The sequence below is a fragment of the Nelumbo lutea genome, chromosome 1, assembly GCF_056320005.1.
Source record: "Nelumbo lutea isolate HS-2025 chromosome 1, American lotus-T2T, whole genome shotgun sequence".
In the NCBI taxonomy this organism is placed as follows: Eukaryota; Viridiplantae; Streptophyta; class Magnoliopsida; order Proteales; family Nelumbonaceae; genus Nelumbo; species Nelumbo lutea.
This window is the reverse complement of record NC_142684.1, coordinates 209,812,295-209,833,406: the sequence shown is the minus strand read 5'-3', so window position 1 is coordinate 209,833,406 and position 21,112 is coordinate 209,812,295. Positions and strand designations below refer to the sequence as shown.

The 21,112-nt window shown below is 40.6% G+C and overlaps 1 protein-coding gene across 1 annotated transcript; it reads left to right on the top strand.

Moving 5' to 3' along the window:
- Window positions 1-5,972: 5,972 nt before the first annotated feature.
- Window positions 5,973-6,458, top strand: LOC148880742 (uncharacterized). Its single transcript, XM_088977067.1, has one exon. The coding sequence runs from the start codon at window positions 5,973-5,975 to the stop codon at window positions 6,456-6,458; it is 486 nt and encodes a 161-aa protein (XP_088833193.1).
- The last annotated feature ends 14,654 nt before the right edge of the window (window positions 6,459-21,112 follow it).

The following is a 21,112-nucleotide window of genomic DNA, read 5'->3' as shown; positions in this document are numbered from 1 at the left end:
TTAAAAGTTAGGGGAAGCTTTTTGAAGTGTTCCCATAGGCGGCGCTAAATGATAATGCACAATCTGGTCAGTCCTAGCTGCCGCTCACCTTGCCTTTGATAGAACCGAAGACGCCTGAAACAAGGAAGAAAATGGAGACTTCTGGGGAGGAACCCGGTTGGAACACTCTGAATTTCAAGTTAGTGCTCTTGAGAAGGCAAGGGAAATGAGGAACTTTAAGACCAGAAAGCACAGAAATCACACACCTCTTTCTTTGAGAGATGGGGGCCTTTTATAATCACATGTACACTCACTCCCATACCTTTGCCAGATCGGGCATCATCACCTCCGCCAGATCAGGTGTCATCATCCTTGCCAGACGCCAGTTTGGGTGTCATAATCCCTGCCAGACGCCAGTTCGGGTGTCATAACCTCTGTCGGACGCCAATTCGGGTGTCATAACCGCCACTGTCTTTGCTAGGGCCATCTCTGCCGCGTCTGAGATGGCGGTGGCAAGTGGCCGTTGGAGGGCGGCTGTCATGTGTCGGACCCCTAATCAGTCAGGCGCGCCACCTCCGTATACGGGCTTCCTAGGCGTTAAATACGATTGTTCAGTCAGGTGGCTTGGAGTCGAAGTAGTGTGCGAAGTGATGTCTTGAGTTCGGATAGAAGTATGGCCCGAGCTACCCCGGGTGGGCCAGCTTGGGTTTTTGCCCTTTGCGCTCCTTGTAAAATTCGGAACCTCTAAGGGAGAGTTCGGATTCTTCCTTGGGGAGCTCGGGTCGTGGGTTCATTCTTTGGGGGAGCTCGGGACTCCGATGGTAAGTATCAACCCGGCACTTCATCCCCCCTCCCCCATTCTTTATATAATTGCTTTAAAAAACATAAAGAAAATAAAAGGGCTATTATTATATGTAAAACCCTCGATGAGAGGACCCACCCCAATTAAATAGAGGTCCGAATAAATCATGTCAGCCCTCCACCCCGGCAAAACAAGAACCATTCAAATGCAATACAAGTTTCAAAAATAAAATAACTTTTGCCTTGCATGATTATTTGATTAATATTATAACTACAATCATTGTCATTAAAGGGGAATCATTAGGGGAGATAATAATAAAGAAGCTAAAGGTGGTAGGAAAAAAAGGGTTAATGTTGAACAAAGAAAAAGGAGGTCATAATGAGAGACTTTGGGACAAGATAGGGGTATTGATAGAGCCTTATATCAAGTATAAAAATCGGTCAAAAAGGGATAATGGATAGATTAGTTGGTCTTTTCTTTATGTTTTTCTCATTTGTTTATAAAATATTAGGGTTCAAATGACGTATAATTATCTAGGGTATTTATTTTAGTGAGAGGTCGGTTCCATCTGAAGCCTTAGTGTACCTTTAGAAGGAGTTTAGTGGGATCCATTTGCTTTGGTAATGCTCAGCCATGATCACTACCTTACCCATTTGCTTTGGTTAAGCCATGCTAACTTCTAAATTTGCTTGAGTTTTATAGGTTCTTTTGTTGGTTCTTTGGCACATAAAGCCTTTTTTTTTTTTTTACTTTGTTATTTTAAATAGAATTGATGGGTGAGTCCTTTTTTTTACCACTGAACTCAGCTCACCTCACAGACAAAGAAGCTAAGTTCTTTCTGGCTGACTCTGGTTGGGTGGGTGGATGATCCTTTTGACTACTAATGAAGCATTTGAACTTCAATCTTCCCTATTTTGGTTTATATTGATAGCTAATTAGAATGGCTTTCATTTCCATAGGTAAATCCGTAAATCATCTCACCTTCATAAGATTCTTTTGATAAAACCCATTCTAACACATGGCCTAGGGTTTTTCCACACTCCCTCAGTTGATCCTTTGCATTCTATCAACAGCCAAAGCACTTTGCCTCTGGTATACAATTACCCATCCACACTGAGCTACTTCAATTCAATAGTAATCTACAAAACAATGCAATGACTAAGGTTGCCCTATTGGTATTAGAACAAACCATTAACAATGATCCACATTAACCTTGTAATTAATTTGAAGGTTAATGCAAAGTTCATGGTTTATTTCTTGGATATAATTTCCTCCCTGTTAAACCTTCCATGCATGCATGGGTGTTAGAGTTATAAGCAATTTTGAATAGCGGAAGAGGCCAAATGTGATTAAATAAGAATAATATATAATGTTCTTCAATTTACACACAAAAACTTTGTTATGCATTTGTTTTCTTTGTCATAGTAAACTTAATTAGGAGTGCAAATCGGGCATCTGATTTGAACAATTTAGGCTGCATTGTTGGTCTTGGACCCTTGAGCCAAGCCTCCTCAAAATTAACAATCACTTAACCCAAGCCTGCCCAAATTGCACCCCTAATTTTAATTTTATTTTCCCTAACCACCTCCAATAGATCTACTTAAATAGTGTTTTTTTCATAACAATGTCTAATGCACTTTTTATGGGCTTTCTTGTGGTGCAAATGGAAGGTCTAGATTGTATGCAATGGTGGTCATCATCGTGTAGTTTAGGCTCAGTTTGGAAGGAGTATAAATACAAAATGTGTAGAGTACAAAACCTTATTGCACTGTACACATTTGTATTTGTACTCTTTCCAAACTGAGCCTTAGGCAATGTTTGGTTGCAGCGCAATTATATTTGTACTAGTACAAATGCATGGAAGTGCAAATGAAAAGAATGCAAATTCTGATTTAATTTTGTTTTGGGTTTTACTTTATTCTGGTTCAGGTCTTATTTTACTTCATTTGTATTGCAGTCAAACAAAATAAGGTAAATTTTGAAATAAAAAAATCATAATTTTCACCAAAACCATTTGCACTACCATGATTTTGCATCAGTGCAAATAAATTTGCATTGCAGCCAAACGCAATGCAAATTTATTGATGAAGCTGATTGAATCTCAAGAAATAAATACAAAGTATGCCGAAAAAGTTGCTTGATTTCACATACAATTTTGATTGACAACATCTCTCTATAGGGGCAGGGGGTGGTAGAGGGAGCCATGGCCCCTCATGCCTTTAAAATCCCCACAATTTCTATTTACATCAAAGCACCCGACATCTAATCGATCCAATTATCTTGGATTCCGATGATGTATTTATGTAATTGGATCAGATTTGGATGTTGCAATCTATATCCGATTAATAATCGGATCAGATTCGGAATTGGCCACATTTTAATATATAATATTTATATATGAATTCATGTATAAAATAAATTCAGTATGTTATATTTACATTAATTTATTATATATAAAAGTTGAAAAGTAATTAATTTTTTAGTTATTCTGATACTTAAAAAAAAATTAAAGTAAAGTCAGATTAAACCTAAATCTTATCCGAATCCATTAAGATTCAAATTTGAATTCGAGCTCTTCCATCATATTCAAATGTGGGTTTTCAGTAATCGAATCGGATATTGATTTTGCTGAATCTGATCCAAATTCGATCCTAATAAAGGGTGATTTGGCCCAACCTAGCGAGAAGGGGACACGTGGACATGACCTAACTAAGGAATGACAGCTCAGCTTGGCAAGCCTAGTTCACAATTTTGAGCTCGGGTATTCAGCCACCTCGGCCCAAAACTCACCACAGCGTCGGGGCACCTCGACATCCAATCCAGTTCGAAACTAAAGAATCGAAATATCAACTCGGGGCTAATAACCTGAATCGACACGTAACTGACTCCATAGGTCTCTTCAACGGATCCCGAAACTCTCGAGATCACGATGAGCTAACGGATCCCAAGTTATTCGGGATCATGATGAGTTAACAAACCCCGACTTTTCCGAGATCACGATAAGGACTCATCCTGGCTCCGCCAGAGTTAGAACTGAAACGATAAGCCTTATCTACGTAGTGCTCATTCGGAATCGGAACGAACCCTATCTCCACACCCTGGAGATCCCGGAGCTCTTTCGTGAAATCCACGACTACTCCAGTATATAAAGGCGGGAACCTCAAGGCAAAGGTATGCGTGATTACTCTACTCTCTAGCTCTCTAGCTCTTAAGCTCTCAAACTCTCAAACATTCAGCTCGCATTACAACGTACTAACTTAAGCATCAGAGCGACCTCACTGGGTTAGCCACCCCGGGTTCTTTGATTCACTGTCTTGTAGATAGATCCAGCTCGTTGTTTGATTGGAAGCCAGATCGCCCTCCAACTGGGAGTAGTCAGATCGCCCTCGGGTAAATTCCTAGGCTATATAGTCAACTGACGTGGCATCAAAGCCAACCCGGATAAAATAAAAGCCATCATAAATATGAGACCACCTTGCAAAATAAAAGAGGTTCAGAGGCTGACTGGGCGGATAGCCATCCTAAGCCACTTCATGTCCAAGTCGGCAGATTGCTGCTTACCCTTCTTTAAAGCCATAAAAAAGTGTAAAGACTTCGAATGGACTGAAGAATGCTAGCTCGCCTTCGACGAGCTGAAAAGATACTTAGGTGCCGCCCCAGTTTTAACTCGACCCGAGGAAGGGGATGTATTAAAGCTGAACCTCTCCGCGAGTGACGAGGTGGTCAGCTCAGTACTAATCAAAGAAGTAGATTGGGTCCAACGACCCATCTACTATGTTAGTAAAGTTTTGTCGGACGCAGAAACTAGGTACCCAGAGATTGAGAAATTAGTGTGTGCGCTAATCATCGCAGCTCGCAAGCTTAACCCATACTTCCAGCCCACACTATCATCGTCCTCACCAACAAACCTCTGAGGTAGATTTTGCTCAAACCCGAGGTGTCTGGCAGATTGACAAAGTGGTTTATCGAACTAAGCGGGTATGATGTCCGGTATGAACCTCGGGCGGCAATCAAAGCCCAAGCTTTGTTTGATTTTGCAGCGGAATGCACATTTAGTACCACGACCCCTGAGCTGGCCGAGCTCGAACACATGATGAGAGCTTCAACCAATGTGGCACCAGTCCTGGATAGAGTGGGACTGACCTGGGATGAGGATCCTTGGATTCTCCATGTCGACGGCTCGTCCAACTAGTAGGGAAGTGGTGTAGGACTAATTTTGTATGGCCCGAGCGAGGTGAAGTTGGAATCTGCTCTCTGGTTCGGATTCGCGGCATCAAACAATGAGGCAGAGTACGAAGTATTGGTCGTCAAGTTAACCCTAGCAAGGGAAATGAAAGCAAAGCACCTCGTCATATGCAGCGACTTATAGCTAGTAGTCAACCAAGTCACCGGTGAGTACGAAGCCCGTGAACCCACCATGGATGCTTACGTGGCCAAAGTCAGAGAGATTCTGCGCGGCTTCATCTCCTACTTTATCAGATAGATTTCGAGGTCCAAGAACGCTGAGGCTGACGCCTTGTCTTGATTAGCCAGCACAAGCAGTAACACCATGCTTACTGTGTACATAGATGACTTACCTCGGCCTAGCATTCTTGGGGGGGGGGGGGGCAGAAGAGGTCGCTCCCATAGCACAAGTGGAATCGAGCTGGATCGACCCACTCGTAAGTTATTTGCATCATGGGACCCTACCTGTAGAATGCAATGCGACCCGAAGGGTAGAGTGCTAGTCAGCTAAGTACATCCTTATAGACAGACAGTTGTACAGAAGGTCTTTTATGCTCCCCTACCTGCGCTGCTTACAACCCTCAGAGGATGAGTATGTACTCCGTGACACCCATGAAGGCTTGTGTGACGGACACTTGGGGGCAGAGCTCTCGCACAGAAAGTGTTGCGGCAAAGCTATTAATAGCCCATGATAAAGGTAGATGCATTCGAGCTTGTCAAGAAGTGCAACAGGTTCTAGAGGCACGCCAACATTTACCATCAACTTGCTGTTGACCTGAAATACCTCACTTGCCCATGACCCTTCACAAAGTGGGGAATCGACATCCTAGGCCCTTTCTTGCCAGCAAAAGGACAGAGAAGGTTCCTGGTCATAGTAGTTGACTACTTTACGAAAGTGGGTGGAAGCTGAACCTTTGGTAACGATAACAACCCGCAACATATAGAATTTCTTTTGGAAAAACATAGTATGTCGCTTTGGGCACATCGGGTACTCACCTTCGATAATGGAAAGCAGTTCGAGGATATCAAGTTTCAAAACTGGTGTGCCGAAATGGGAATTCAGCAAAATTTCACCTCGGTGGCACACCCACAGGCGAACGAGAAAGCAGAAGTCACTAACAGAGCGATACTTCACAGACTAAAAACTCACTTAGCTCGAGCCAAGGGGTTGTGGGTAGATGAAATGCCCACTGTCCTTTGGGCCTACCGAACTACCATTAAGATCACCACAGGTGAAACCCCTTTCAACTTCACTTACGGCACAGAAGCGGTGATCTCAACAGAAATCAAGGTGCCCACACTACGCTTGGAGGCTTATGACAAGAAGATGAATGATGACAAGCTCCGTACCAACCTAGACCTGGTAGAAGAGGTACGAGATCTGGCTTACATCCAGGCTGCAGCTTACCAACAAAGAGTATCTCGGTACTATAACGCCCGGGTCAAAAAATGACACTTTCGCATCGGCGACCTAGTTCTTCAGAAGATTATGGTACTTGAGTCTGGTGTTGGTAAGCTCAGACCGAATTGGGAAGGTCCATACTGAGTAAGACGGGTGTTTGGGGAAGGCACGTATGAGCTCGAGACTTTGGAAAGGAAGCAGGTACCTCGAGCATGGAGTATGACAACCTGAGAAGATACTACTTGTCACCACCGAATTGGTAAAAAAGTATCACCGAACTAGAGAGAGGACTGCGAGTCACTCATAGAAGCCTAAGGGCCATGGTGCTGAGCTGACATAAGACCTCGGCACTACGACAAGTCCTAGTCACCTCTTCGGCATAGGCAGATAAGTCATAGTCACCTCTTCAGCATAGGCGGACAAGTCCTAGTTGGCTCTTCGGCATTGGCATATAAGTCCTACTCACCTCTTCGGCATAGGCGGACAAGTCCTAGTCGCCTCTTCAGCATAGGCAGACCAGTTTTCACGCCTGAGGCATAGACAGTTTGAGTACAAACCCTATGACGTCTAGCCCACCTTAGCGTATAACAATAGGTTAATCCCATTTAAAGTCAGGTCCAATGGCTCGACACTAAGGGATAACCAACACCTAAGCGAGTAGCCTGTGTGCGGACAGGTCGGGTATATACCGTACAGTGTCTGCCCACCTCGGCATACAACGATACGAAGTTATCCCTACTTGGAGTCTAGCTCATTAGCTTGACAATTCGGGATAAGCTACACTTGAAAAAATTCACTCTTACTTGGTCTAGTTCCCCAGTTCGGGAGTTATCTACATTTAGAAGAAAAAAGAAGAAGAAATTCTTGCACAAAAATTGCAAAAAACATTTGTATTTCATTGATATGAAGTTTCGGATACAAAAAAAAAATTACAATAGACTGAGCTCGGTGTATTATAGAAGGGGGTCCAAGACAAGAAGCATCTAGTCACTTCGAGGCTCCTCATCCTTGTTGGAGGCTTCGACAGGAGGATCCGTCTCCATGCGACTCTCGCCAGCACCGGTCTCCTCATCTTCATCAAGCACGTTGCCATCACTTTCTATTTCAGAGTCTGAATCCTGGGTAGCTTCGACGACCATCTCCTCTATGATCCTCGAAGTGGTTATGACACTGAGGTTGAGCTAGGGAAACTCACGTCGGGTCAGCCACCTGCTAAGTTTGAATCCTTTGCGGTAGCTCGCCGTCCCTACCTTAACCATCTCTTTCCGGTACTCCGCTGAGGACTTGTACTCCTCGACAGCCTTAGCCTTGGCCTCCTCCATTGCATGAAGAAGTAGCTCGGTTCACTCCTTTACAAGAGCCTCAAGGTTCTCCACCTCCCTCTTCAAGGCCGCCTCACGCTCCTCGAGCTCCTTCTTCTCCGACATCAGCAATGTGAGCAGCTCCTTCTTAGCCCATGCATCGTTCTTCAACTGGCTATTTTCATTGCGGGCTAAGTTCAGCTCGATGTGAGCTTTCCGGGAAGACTCCTCGGCTCAGAGGGTTCGCTTCAAGTTCACCTCGGACTGATAAGCCAAGGGGTGGATGATGGAATTCACCTGCCAAGAGAAGAAAATAAGCGTCATTATACAAAAATCCAAGTACAAGACAGATTGAAGAAGACAAGCACAAGAACTTACCACCATGCAGTGAGTAGCTGCTCGGGCTCTGAGCTGAGCAACTGGCAGTTCAGCCCAACTAGCAAACTCCTCAACAAATACTACGCCCTTGCTCTTGAGAAGGCCGAATTTTGGAGACAAGATACTCCAAACTACGTCGTCGTTGCCCGAAGAAGCGGCGGATGTCGGGACGGGCTCCAAAGACATAGCCTCCTCGGGCATGCAAGATGGGGAGGGCTTGCCCAAGTCCTCTTCGACTAGATCTCTTACTGGAGGTTGATCAACAGTTGGCTGCTCAGGCTCAGGAACGATAGTTGGTGGGTGCTCAACGCGAGCCCTCTTGGTGGCTCTCTTCTTCTTCCCCTTCTTCATGCTCCCGAAGAGTTCGTTGGTGGCGATGTCCATGATAGCTGCGATAAAAAAAAAGAGCTATCAGATATAGTACTGAAGTAAAACAAAGAGAAAATACATCAAACTGTGACCTACTAGGACTTAGACCGGCCTGCACAAGCTTCTCCTCAGTCATGAAGTCTTTGAACTTCAGGCCGAGCTCCACCCAAGATCGGAGTGCCTCCCTTGTCTTCAGGTCCAACCAAACATCGGGGTCCTGGATGGCTATCCTCCAATGAGTCGGGAAAGGCCACCCCTTAGTGTTGCAGATCACGAAATAGCACTTCTTCTAGAACAAGACCTTGTTCGGGAGCTCGTGCAAAAGTTTGAAGCCAGGACGAGGTGACAGATAGTAAGTTCGCCTATGCTCGGGCAGAGCACATGACAAAATTTTCTTTATGTAAAGGATAGAAGAAAAAATGTCAAGGTCAAGGAGGAAGATTGTAGTCGTGGAAAAGTGAAATGGTCCCTACGACATTACGAATGGAGTTCAAGTGTCACTGATCTATGGTGATATTGAACAATTTTATGATCTCGACTATGAGATGGTGAAGTGAAAGGCGAAGACCAGCTGCAAGCTGTTCCTCGAAGATCACGATCTTGTTGTGATCGTGATCCCAAGGGAAGTTACCTAAAGGGATGCTATAGACGAGGTCGTTGGGAAGTTTGTACCAGGCTACTAGGGTTAGGAGCTTGTCCGCCGTCATTGTCGACGGACCAAAGTTATCTGGCATCAGACCTCGATGTGAGGTGGAAGCCAGGCTACCTGAGGCCTCTCACTCCCACCGAGGTGAGTTCACCTCGGGAGGACCATGGACCGCATCCTGGCTCGAAGTAACCTCCTTGGTAGGACGAGGATCTATGACCCGAGCCGAGGTACCCACCTCGGGCTCCAGTAGATTCACTGCTCCCATCTAAGAGACTATTGGAACTAAAACTAGACATGCTAGAAAGACGCGAAATCAAAAAGAAAAAGCAAAGGAGGACTCATCAAAAGAAAGACCGAAGAAAGGAAGGCGACCTCAGAGAGACACCGAACTAAAAGACTCGAGCGCGACCTTAGATTATGGATCCGCGGACTTGTGGCGATGGAAATGAGCCCCTTGGCCCCTATTTATATCCAGTGTATCCGGGGATCAACGGTTGAGATCGACACAATCCAACGGCTCCTAAGAAAATCGGTTGCACGAGCCCCGAGGTTGAAATTGATTTAGCGCGTGTTTTGGCGTCCGCGGAGTTTATAAAATGGTGTGACATCCGCGGGTAACTTAGATGCGACCTGGGTTACTCCTGGTTGAGCTGGGTGGTCGAACAAGTCCGACCAACGATTCGCCCGTTAAGCCGCCTAGACCTTGTGCCAAATTCACCTGGACTCGTCATGAACTCCCCGCATCAGGTTGAGACCCCTGGCTCGGGGAGTGGGGGGCAATTGATGAAGGGTGATTTGGCCCGACCTAGTGAGAAGGGGACACGTGGACACGATCTGACTAAGGAATGGCAGCTTAGCCTGGCAAGCCTAATTCGCAATGTTTGAGCTCGGGTATTCAGCCACCTCAGCCCAAAACTCACCTCGGCGTCGGGGCACCTCGGTATCCAATCCAGTTCGAAACTAAAGAATCGAAGTATCAGCTCGGGGCTAACAAACCGAATCGCCACGTAACCGACTCCAGAGGTCTCTCCAACGGATCCCAAATCTCTTGAGATCACGATGAACTAATGGATCCCAAGTTATTCGGGATCACGATGAGCTAACGAACCCGACTTTTCTGAGATCACGATAAGGACTCATCCCAGTTCCGCTAGAGTCGGAAGTGAAACAATAAGCCTTATCTACGTAGCTCCTTCGGAAGTGGAACGAACCCTATCTCCACACCCTGAAGATCCTGGAGCTCTTTCCTAAGATCCATAATTGATCCAGTATATAAAGGTAGGAACCTCAGGGCATAGGTACACGTGATTACTCTACTCTCAAACTCTCTAGCTCTCTAGCTCTCAAGCTCTTAAACTCTCAAGCATTCAGCTCGCATTACAACATACTAACTTAAGCATTGGAGCGACCTTGTCGGGTTAGCCACTCCGGATTCTCTGATCTACTGTCTTGCAGATAGATCCAACTCGCTGCTCGATTGGAAGCGAAATCACCCTCCAGCTGGGAGTAGTCAGATTGCACAACAACAAATCCAATTACAATCTTATTTTACATCCCACTTATATTTTAGCCCATCCATCCATATTTATTAACTTTTACCCCCTCAATCAAAGTTCATTAATCATGGGACAAAATTTGTTGTTATTTCATTTTTGCATTTGCGTGTAAAAAGATAATGTTAAGGCAATATATCTAACGTGGTCAAATGGTAAACAAGCTTTTTGAAATGCAACGAGTCCAAGCAACTCTTGGATTAAACACAAATTTAGGCATGGGTCTTTCCTCGTACCTATGGCGAGGCATCCAAAAGTTGCATAGTCTCTTTGCGTATTCACATTTCTCAATAATTAAATTGTGTAGGTCCAAATTAAGTGGGATTCTCTTGACAAACATTTCAGTATAACTATTTCACCGAAAACCCGTGTTGATGGACTTAACCATTTTGGGCTTTGTGATTTAGGGAGTTCCGCTAGTTGAGTTCTGTTCGAGACCTGGATCTGCTCTTTACACAGGGTGCCTCACACGCACATCCTACCATGCATTGGGAATATGTCCCGTACTTATAAGTTATTATTTATGGGAGATGTTCCCAATGTATGGTGGATGTACCTGTGAGGCGCCCATGTGTGAGGAGCAGATCCTGTTCCGTTTTGTTCTCTATTTGAGGCAAATTTGTCCTCCTTTGTTGGCGCTTCAAGATGTTTTGAACCATTCTTAATGTTTCTTTTGGTTGCTAAGAAATAGTGGGATGAGAAGGGATGAGATGAGAAAGGAAAATTTTATTTTCTAATTATTTTTTGTCAGCATGTTTGTTTGATGAGACCCACTATCCTATATAATCTGCTTCCAGCATTTGGTTGATGAGAGTCGGCAGATCCAAGAGCAGATCTGTAGGAGAAGTTTATGTTGTTAGGACAAATAAATCATGAAAAAAAAAATTAAATTCATGTTTGATCTATAACAAAATACTTTCAGTTTAGTAGATCTATACAATGAACAGGGGTTTATAGCAACAAAAAAAAATAAAAGGGTTTTAGATCTGGCAACTCAATAACAAAGGGTTAGTAAATGGAGAAGATATGGGAAGAAGAATAGGATGAGAACTTTAGTCTCAAAAGACAAACCCATGCTCCTTGTCTGCTAAGCACCTAAAACACATGAAAGAAAAAATGTTCTTGATAAAAAAATGCAAAAAAAAAAAGAGAAAAAAGAAAAACAAACATGAATGATGTGTGAAAAAATCCTGTCTCATTGCCATATGAGAAGACAAAGACAATATCTTGTCTTTTTGTTATCTGAGATCTGACATCAAAGTTGATGGGGGAAGAGAAGGGTATTTTTGATGGAATAAAACACCAAATAATGTGAAAGGGGATATAACTACTTAATGGAGGCCGTAAATCTTGCTGGACATGAGATAAGGTGGTCGAAGTTTAGACCGTTGCATAGGTAGGCGATGAGAACAATCCACCCTCGACAAAATTTTCTTACACTCGTTATGCAACTTTTGTTTCTCATTGAGGTCGCACCTATTTGGTGAGACCACATGTCCCTTGTTTTGAGAATATTAATCCCATCTCATCACATAATATCTCTCCAAACAAAATAGAAATACTTGGCTCATCCACGTCGCACGAACCAAACTGACTATAGAGATGTTTTGTCTTCTGAGAATTATGTGAACTAAGTTTTGTCGTTTAGGTTGAAAAATAAAATTGTTTTCTTTTTCTATAAAGATCCTTACGCATATAGGGACCATGCTAATTTGTATTTTAATAGGACCAAAATGGCATCAAATATCAATTGATTTGATCGAACAACAAGTCGATATTTCTACCTCCTCTTCTAAACCAGTTTAACTGAATTCTTTTCAAATTACTGTTATGAATACTTCCTATACTCCAAAAAATTAATTTATTTTTCTTTATTGTTTGTTCCACCCTCCCAAGCAAAGTCAAATGCAAGTAGATTATAAATAACGAAAATCTTATCTATTTTTCAGAATAGATATATCATAGGGGTGCAAGTTTAATACGCAATTTGAATTCCTTATATATATTTGTTTTCCTTCTAGGTTGAGCCTTAAGACTTAATTTGGAAGAATTATAAATCTAAATATGTATAGTGCAAAATCTTGTATTTTGTATTAATTTGTATGTATTTATATTGTATATATTTGTATTTATATTCTTCCCAAATTAAGTTTTATGCTCAACTTGAAAAGAATACAAATACAAATATACACAAAATAATACAAGATACAAGGTTTTACACTCTATGTATTTGTATTTGTATTATTTCCAAATTAAGCCTTAGAGTCTACATACTATCTTAACCGGTCCTACAGTTTATCTTCGTACAACCTCTAGGGCTCCTGTTTGATACATTCCACTGTCTGCCGCCAACTCTTCAGCTCATTGTCCGGCCAAATATGGCATGATACTTGGCCATGATGTCATTTTCCTCCAAACTTGTATTGACAAAGATCGTAAATGAGCATGTTATTTAATGCAATGCCTCATCGTCTTGTTAGGCTTCTCAGTCACACATTAGGATTATCTACCATATTTGTATGTTGTCATTCATCGGAAGATATTTTCAGAGTCCAGGTCTATACCTCACAAGAATGCCCTACAGCATATCCTGACCTTATATTAGGAACATCTCTCAATGATAAATACGGAAGATGTTGAGACATCATCAGGAGATGTTAGATGTGCTGTGGGACATTATGGGGCGCCCCTTATGGAATGCAGATCAGAACTTAATATTCCCAATACATAGCCACAATATCCTATGAGGTTGGTGTGAGTCACGCTCTGAGTAGTAAATCCAAATTCCTTGTGTTTTAGAAGTGAGAACACAAACCCAAGAAACTATGGATTGTTAGGCCCGACCCATGATCATCCACCTCCAAAGTCCAATGCAATAATCATGACATGTACCAATGTGTGTGACCCATCTAGGCTATTTCGTCGAAAGCAAAGAACAATTTGGCTAATCCAGCGAGGCTAATCCAAATGATGTGACTAATAAATCAATTCATTGACTTAAACCATCCAAATTAGTGTTAAGAAATCAAACCAATAATCTAGGTGTCTATCAAGTTCAATGTTTCAGACCAATAAGGAACTTGCCAAATTCAATCCAACAAGGATTTGGGTGGTCCAAATGAATTGCCAAGTTCAATCAAATTGTCTAAGGCCGGGCCTCCCATACAGAATTGAATCCATTGAATTGGGGCATTCAATTCGAGGTGTTAAGATCAATCCATTGATCAACGTTTTAGGCTGTTTGGTACCATGCTAAGTTCAAGTAGTATTTCAGTGTCAATAGACTCAATTCAATAGAATACTCTAGCTCTTGGCGAGATCACACTGCCTGCGCCCTCAGCGTGCATTGGAAACATCTCCTGAATTTTCTCTAGTGGGAGATATTTTCAGGTTGGGATATGCTGTGGAGCACAGATGTGAATTCACTCCTGCGTCTCCTATCTTATTTGCTAATTAATTCACAATTATTTCTAAGTCATATATCTTTCTTTTCTTTTCTCTCTCTTCACATTTTCTTTATCTTTCTTTTCTTGGAGATTGAATGTCGTAACACCAACCTGCTTGACTTTGGTGATATGGGAAGTTTTCTAGATATGACCCAATTAACTATATCCTCCTTCCCCACCCCCACCCCCACCCCCACCCCCCCTTTTTTTTCTTCTTCTTCCTTTTTTCCCCTTGATTTTTCCTTAGAAAGGGGGATATGGAATAGAGTAACCCACCTCTCATAGCATTTTTGGGCATTCATTAGGTAGGGTTAAGGAGTCGTTGATTTATCAAAAAAAAAAAAAAAAAAAGTTGATGGACCTCTGAATGACTTTGATGCTAATAATTAACGTGCCATCCCAGTAAAAAGCTCCATTTGTTTGTACTGTAAGGGCCTGTTTGCTTTGATGGGTGCCTATTCTGATTCCAATTGTTTGGTTGAGCAAAGTTACAATCCTATTCTCATTCATGCTGGAATGGCATTCCTCCATTTGAGGGAATGACTATTCCCTTCCCTCCCTTGGGAATGAAATTCCATTTCAACTGATTTTAATTATCATTTTGATTCTTATCTGAACCAAACAGACTATGGGAATAAACTATTTTGATTCTGAGCCAAACAGACCCTAATTTCAATTACACAATTGCACTAGTAGAAACTTATGGGAGTGCAAGTTTTGCTTCATTTTTGTTTCAAGTTTAGCGTTTTATGCCATAATTGGTTCATTGTTCTAGGCCGCATTCTTTTGATTCTTGCTTATTTTAGGCAAGAATGAATAGCATTAGAGCATTTGGTTTCAAAATTCTTGCCATGGGCCATATATTCTTTTTAGAATGAAAATTTAACTCATAACACAAAAATTGAGGTAGCTTGCAACATAAAAAATAATCATGCCCCATCTTCCTCATTTTCATTCTTTGAAGAAACTCTATGCCTATAAAATTATCGCCATAGATGTTTACTAGCGGACTACTGTGGATACTCACTTCGGCAAACATTGACGGTTGGCCACCCACTAGTAAACATTTATGTAGACTATGCCAATAGATTTGGAGACTTAGTTTGACAGTTTATAATTACCATCACATTTTTTTTTTGAAGAATGAAAATGAGTAACATGGGACACTTGTTAGTATGAAAAGAATTTATTTATAGGGAAAAAAAGTTTGGTTCATAGCATTATTTTCTCATTCTGCCTATTTTTACCCATTCTTCTCCATTTTAAAATTCCATCTTGGGTAAGATTGAGAAAGAATGAGAATTGAACCAAACATGGCCTTACTTTGCAAAATTAATTAGAAGCTAATTTCAAAAGAATTGGGACTTGCTCCACACAGAGCACTCCTCACACCGACCTCACTGCCCCATTCCACCATGTATTGGGAACATGTCCCGTGAATAACAATACAAGGTACATGAGATGTTCTTGAAGTACAGCTGGGATGCATTGTGAAGTTGGTGTGAGGAGCGCTCTGTGAGGAGCAGATCCATACTCGTTTGAAAACTGGGTACAAAAACAAAAAAGACGTCCTAGTTACCTTAATTATGAGTTCAGGAGCATATAGCAGTTTTCCAAAGACCTACTTTCCATTCTACACAAAAATAATTGCTAGATCATTATTGGCACTCCGGATCTGCTACTCACAAATTGTTCCCAGATTCCTACTGACACAACACCATGGCGGTGTATTAGGAACATCTCCCCTTATAACAACAAGGGAGATATTCTCAATGCACAACTGTAATGTCTTATGGGTAGGGATGCGAGAACAACTTGTGGGTAGCAGATCCGAGCCCTATTATTGGTTCACCATCCTTACGAAATTTCCTCCATTTACACAAGTGGGTTTGACTCAACAGACCTAACTGATTCAGTAGGGTCTGAATTTTAATCAGAGTTCGATCCTGCACTCTATAACTTCAATGATAGAACAGATCCCAATCCATGTGGTATCACGCCAATGGCCTACAACATTCCCAACGATCCCATTCCCGCCTTTTCTTTCAAATGAAACACAGACTGAGGGGAGAGAGTTATGTTTGGTTTGAAGGAAAGGTAGGAAAATGAAGGAAAAGGTAGCGAAATCCATACCAGGTTTGTAAAGCTTGACTATAGTAACAAATGTGGGTTGGTAAATATAACCAATTAGAGCAGCCACCTATTAATGATTGAATAGTAAAAAAAAAAAAAAGTCATTTAGCTGATAAAACAACTTTCCAGTGATTAGAAGCCCACTTCTGTGGTGATTTAGCATCAGTGTTTCGTTCATATTTGAGCAGTGGTTTGGATGTTCAGAGAGCCCATTATTTTTACCAACCACAGTTTTTGACATTCCCGTATCGGGCCCAATTTAAAATACTTGAAGCCACGTCTCGGAAACCGCTCAATCAAAGCAGCTCAACTTAAGAGCCCATTTATTAAGTTGGCCCATGTAAGAACAATACTAGACAGATTCAATTTGAATCAAGTAAGTTGGAGATCATGATCCCTTTGAATTCCTTTGAGGAAGGTCGTAATAATTAATAGTCTTGTGCCAAGCACAGGTTTCTTAAAAGATCACCATGCTTTATATTTGCTTTTCAAAGCACATAAAGTAATAAAAAATTATTGAAGATTTAGTGATTGCATATAAACACTTGTTGTACATCTTGCACGCGTTAATTTATTATTTTTATTAAACCATTACTATATTGGATATTGGATATGCATGTTGATGGTGGTCTGTATTTTAAGGAGCAAGATAAATATATTAAATAAAACGAAGTTAAAAAAAAAATAATGGCACCATATTTAAGTTATTGTATAATATTTCTTCACTCTTGGAATCTTTTTAGGTAATTCAGGCAAATCACAATTATTGTTTACTTGTTATTATACATCTTGGCCTAATAAACAATCTCACTAACTTAATGCATATATATTTATGGGATATTATCTAAAAGCCACCAGAACTTTTTTATATTTCTCTAAAACTCATTATGATTTTTCAAACTCTCTAGAGGACTCCTTGTTAGTGAATTTTATCATCTAAAATTCACATTTCATTAAAATTTTCTTAGATCACTGTTAGTGATCATTAATGGAAATTGTTCATATAAACATTTAAGTATTTTATATGACTAAATTATCTCTGAATGGCCAGCCAAACTTATTAAACATGTTTATGACAAAATTACCCGTAATGGGGTAATCGTGGGTCAGGCCAGGTCAGCTGAGCTTCAGTCAGATTTTGAACCTATGATAACTATAGCTTGGAACCGGCCCAACCTGGTTGAAAAGTCATGATGAATTTAAGAGAAATGCTAAAAACTCATGGCGAGTTTTAGTCTTTTAGATAATATTTGTATATCTATTAAATACATAAGGATATCTTTTTAGCATTTCTATTAAACTCACCATAACTTTTCAAAACGTTCAGAGAACCCCATGTCAATGACTTTTTTTTTTCCAAATCTCACCATCCGTTAGAGCACCGTTAGTATTCATTGACAGAAGTTGTTCACGTCAGCATAAGTGCAATTTTTATGATCAAACTGCGCCTGAATGGCATGTCAACCACTAAGCCTTATTAAACATAGTTTTATATCAGCCTAATTTTTTTAAAATACACCTTTGTTCTAAGGGACATCTGATAGAAGTAGCCGTTGGGTCCTACGGAGTCACGTGTCCTCTTCTTAACCACAATTTTTTTTTGATCTCCGTTCTTTTTGCACTTGAAATTAAAAGGGACAAAGTGACAGTTGTATTGTGCAAGTATATATGAAGCATCAGATGAGTTTGATTTGAAAAAAAAAAAAAAATAGCATTCCTTTTATCAAAGTTGTGCTTTATGTTCCATTACAACAGAACAAAAGGTATAATAGTAATATATCAATATCCTTTAGTTTATTTAACATCAACTTACTGACATTGGGTTCTTTGGACATTTTAAAAAGTTATGGTAAATTTAAGAGAAATTCTGAAAAGTCATGGTTGTAGGACAACTCCTAAATGAAATCCCATCAGATAAGCACAGATTCTTGATCTAGTTATCATTAAAAGATCTCTACGACTTAGGCTTCCTTATTTGATAAAGGACTTAAAGCATAAAAATGATTAAATACATTAATCCTTATATATTGTATAAATTAGAGTCATTTTGGCCATGGGTCATTATTTTATTTTCCAAGATTACTTTCTTAGGGCTTCTCTGTGACTAAATCAATAAAACATAGCAATTGCGGTTTTTAATTTAAAGTAAAGGCCGGTCTATCCATTATTGGAGGGTTGGAAGAAAGTGTTAGAACCATAGTTGCAAAAGATACAAACTCTTCATGTGTAGCAGTGGGTGCAAATGGTCTCCACTCTTTCAAAGCATGGAAAGAACGGATCAAATTAAAAGATTCTTCTCTTTCTTTCTTTCTTTTCCTCTCTTTTGAATGAATCTGAATAACCAATTGCATTTAAATATATGTGAATTGCATACGTGCTTACAATAACATATAGCAGCTTTAAGATATATGCTACAAATATTGTGGAGTTGTTTTATGACATTTTAGAGTAAGAACCAACTGTAGTTACAGTGTTCCAATCAATCGTATTTGCTTCCGGGTTGGGATTTTATTCCGAATATTTGTCAAGTATGAATTCAAGATATGATGATCTTTAATTGAAGTCCTTTTCTGAATCTGGATTCATCTCTACTGACAAAACAATAAACTTAATCAATGGGTCCATTTGTCAATATTCAATGGGCCGGGCCCGGTTTTTTTGCTTTCTCAGTTTTAAATATTATACGTTACACCCAATTAGTGAGTTAGTGGATTAGCGACAGGGTGCAAACAGACCCCACTGACACAACCTCAAAAACCTTTTCACAGTTTGAACTTGTGCCTCTTCGATAGAAGAAACGTGCAGCCGCCTTGGGGGCCTCCTCTTTGCACTAGTCAATGTGGTGGGTGAGGTGGCCCCGTCATAAATCCATTATGTTTTTTAGGAGGATGGGTTGAGATTTAGTGCTTTGGATTTTCCATAGCTCCACTAGAGCTCTGTGACACAAAATGCACACATATTTATTTAAAATGAAAGTATTTTATTGCAAAAAAGAAAAAAAAAAAAAAAAAGGAGAGAACCCATCTACTGTTTATGATACTTTGAAGGGCTCAAGATGATTTCATGGGCTTTATCTTACATATTTATATTTGCTTTAAGCAAAGCCTGAAACTGGTTGTAAAAGAATCCAATACTTCATTAATTTTGGTCTGCAGAAGTCATGGCCGGATGGGTGTAAAAGATTAAGTGCAAAGAAATTAATAAAGTGAATGCTTTCTTCCTTCTTGCTCTTGCAGTTACAATTTGAAGAGAATATGATTTAACAGACAAAGGATATGTACTCATTCTAAACCTGTTAAACATAGCTGGTTACAAAACACATATATGCACCAAAAGGAAAGTTTAGGATTGCAGATGGGCTGGCTAGACATGGGCTTGAGAAGCTAAGTTATAGAGGCTATGTTTTGTACTCAATGGGCTGGGCCTTAAAGCCCAACATATTAATCTAACTTGACTCACCTCTTATATATGCTAGTAGAAAGTAGAGACATGGAAAGAGGAACAAGTTTTTTTTTTTTTCTACATCTTTTCATTGAGTGCCTAGCTCACTGATCACTTCATCCTCTATCTTTATGTTAATCATGTCTCGAAGATAAGGCACAGCAGCTAGTAAATGCTCTGCGTTGAAGCTTCATTTTGTTAAAAAAAATCAAGTAGATGTAACCAAATTGGTACAATGAGAGTCCCTTCAACACAATAAATAGATAGAAATAGAAAGAAAGAAAAGAAAGAAAGAAACCTTGGTGTCTCAATTGCCATGTGTTGTAACATTAGGGACCCATGCCCTCCACACTTCATATAGCTTATCCTCTTAGCCTTAATGTGGGGTGGGGACCACCAAAATGGTAGGTCCCAATCCTCCATAGTGGCGCTCTGGCACCTTTGTTACACATGGCCTTTGATGATCATTGCACTGTCCTAAAACAAATGCACAGAAAAAAAGGCATTTTGTTGTTACTTGCCACAAGGCTGTTGCTCTAGAACTATCTTTGAAAATGGGGCAATGCATCTGGTGAGCTTTTTTTTTTTTTTTTTGATTTTTTTTTATTGATAAAGATGTGGTGAACTCCAAAAGGCCTTATAAGAATTTCATCAGAATTGCACCAAGGAAGATTCTCTTATATGAGAAGAGGAGGGAGACTCCTTTTTTTATTAATTAACATATGGGGCCATATAATCCTAAATCCCTTTATTAATTAACATATGGGGCCATATAATCCTAAATCCCTTTATTTAGGGTTTTACTTAGTGGAGAGAGAGAGAGCCTTTTATTAATTAACATATGGGGAAAAATCTCTGGGGTAGGGCACCTAGATCCTTTTGGTAGAGAGTACTTGTCTTATCATAGCCACATGGAGGGGTTGTTTGTAATGATGAAACAAGGACTTGTACATGTCCAATGTCCGGTCTGCTACAGCTCCATCCACCCACCACTACTTTGTAAAACTTTATCAACTAAATGTTTGAAGTAGTTCTTCGCTTGGAATTTGAGGAGTCCGAGAGAAAATATAATACTAATAGGGCAAACTCAGAATTTACCCATTTTACTCTTAGTTTTAGGGAATGCCTCTACCCTCCATGTATGTAGCTCAGAATCCTCAGATTTAGGGCCGGGTGGAATGATAGAATGAGACTCGGATCTCAGCCAGGATAAGGGTTTTAGCTTGACCCATGTCAAAGCATACAGGATCTAGTGTCATTTGACTAAAGCCCTAAATGCCCAACAACAGTTGGCAGGGCCCAAAACTTGTTTAATTCCTCACTGGACTTTTGTTTTCATAGAACTGCGGTCGAATATGGATTCTGGATTCCGTATTCCAAATGCTGTTGAGACTTGGATCCAGCTAAACGCACGCATGGTCCATGGGTGATGGGT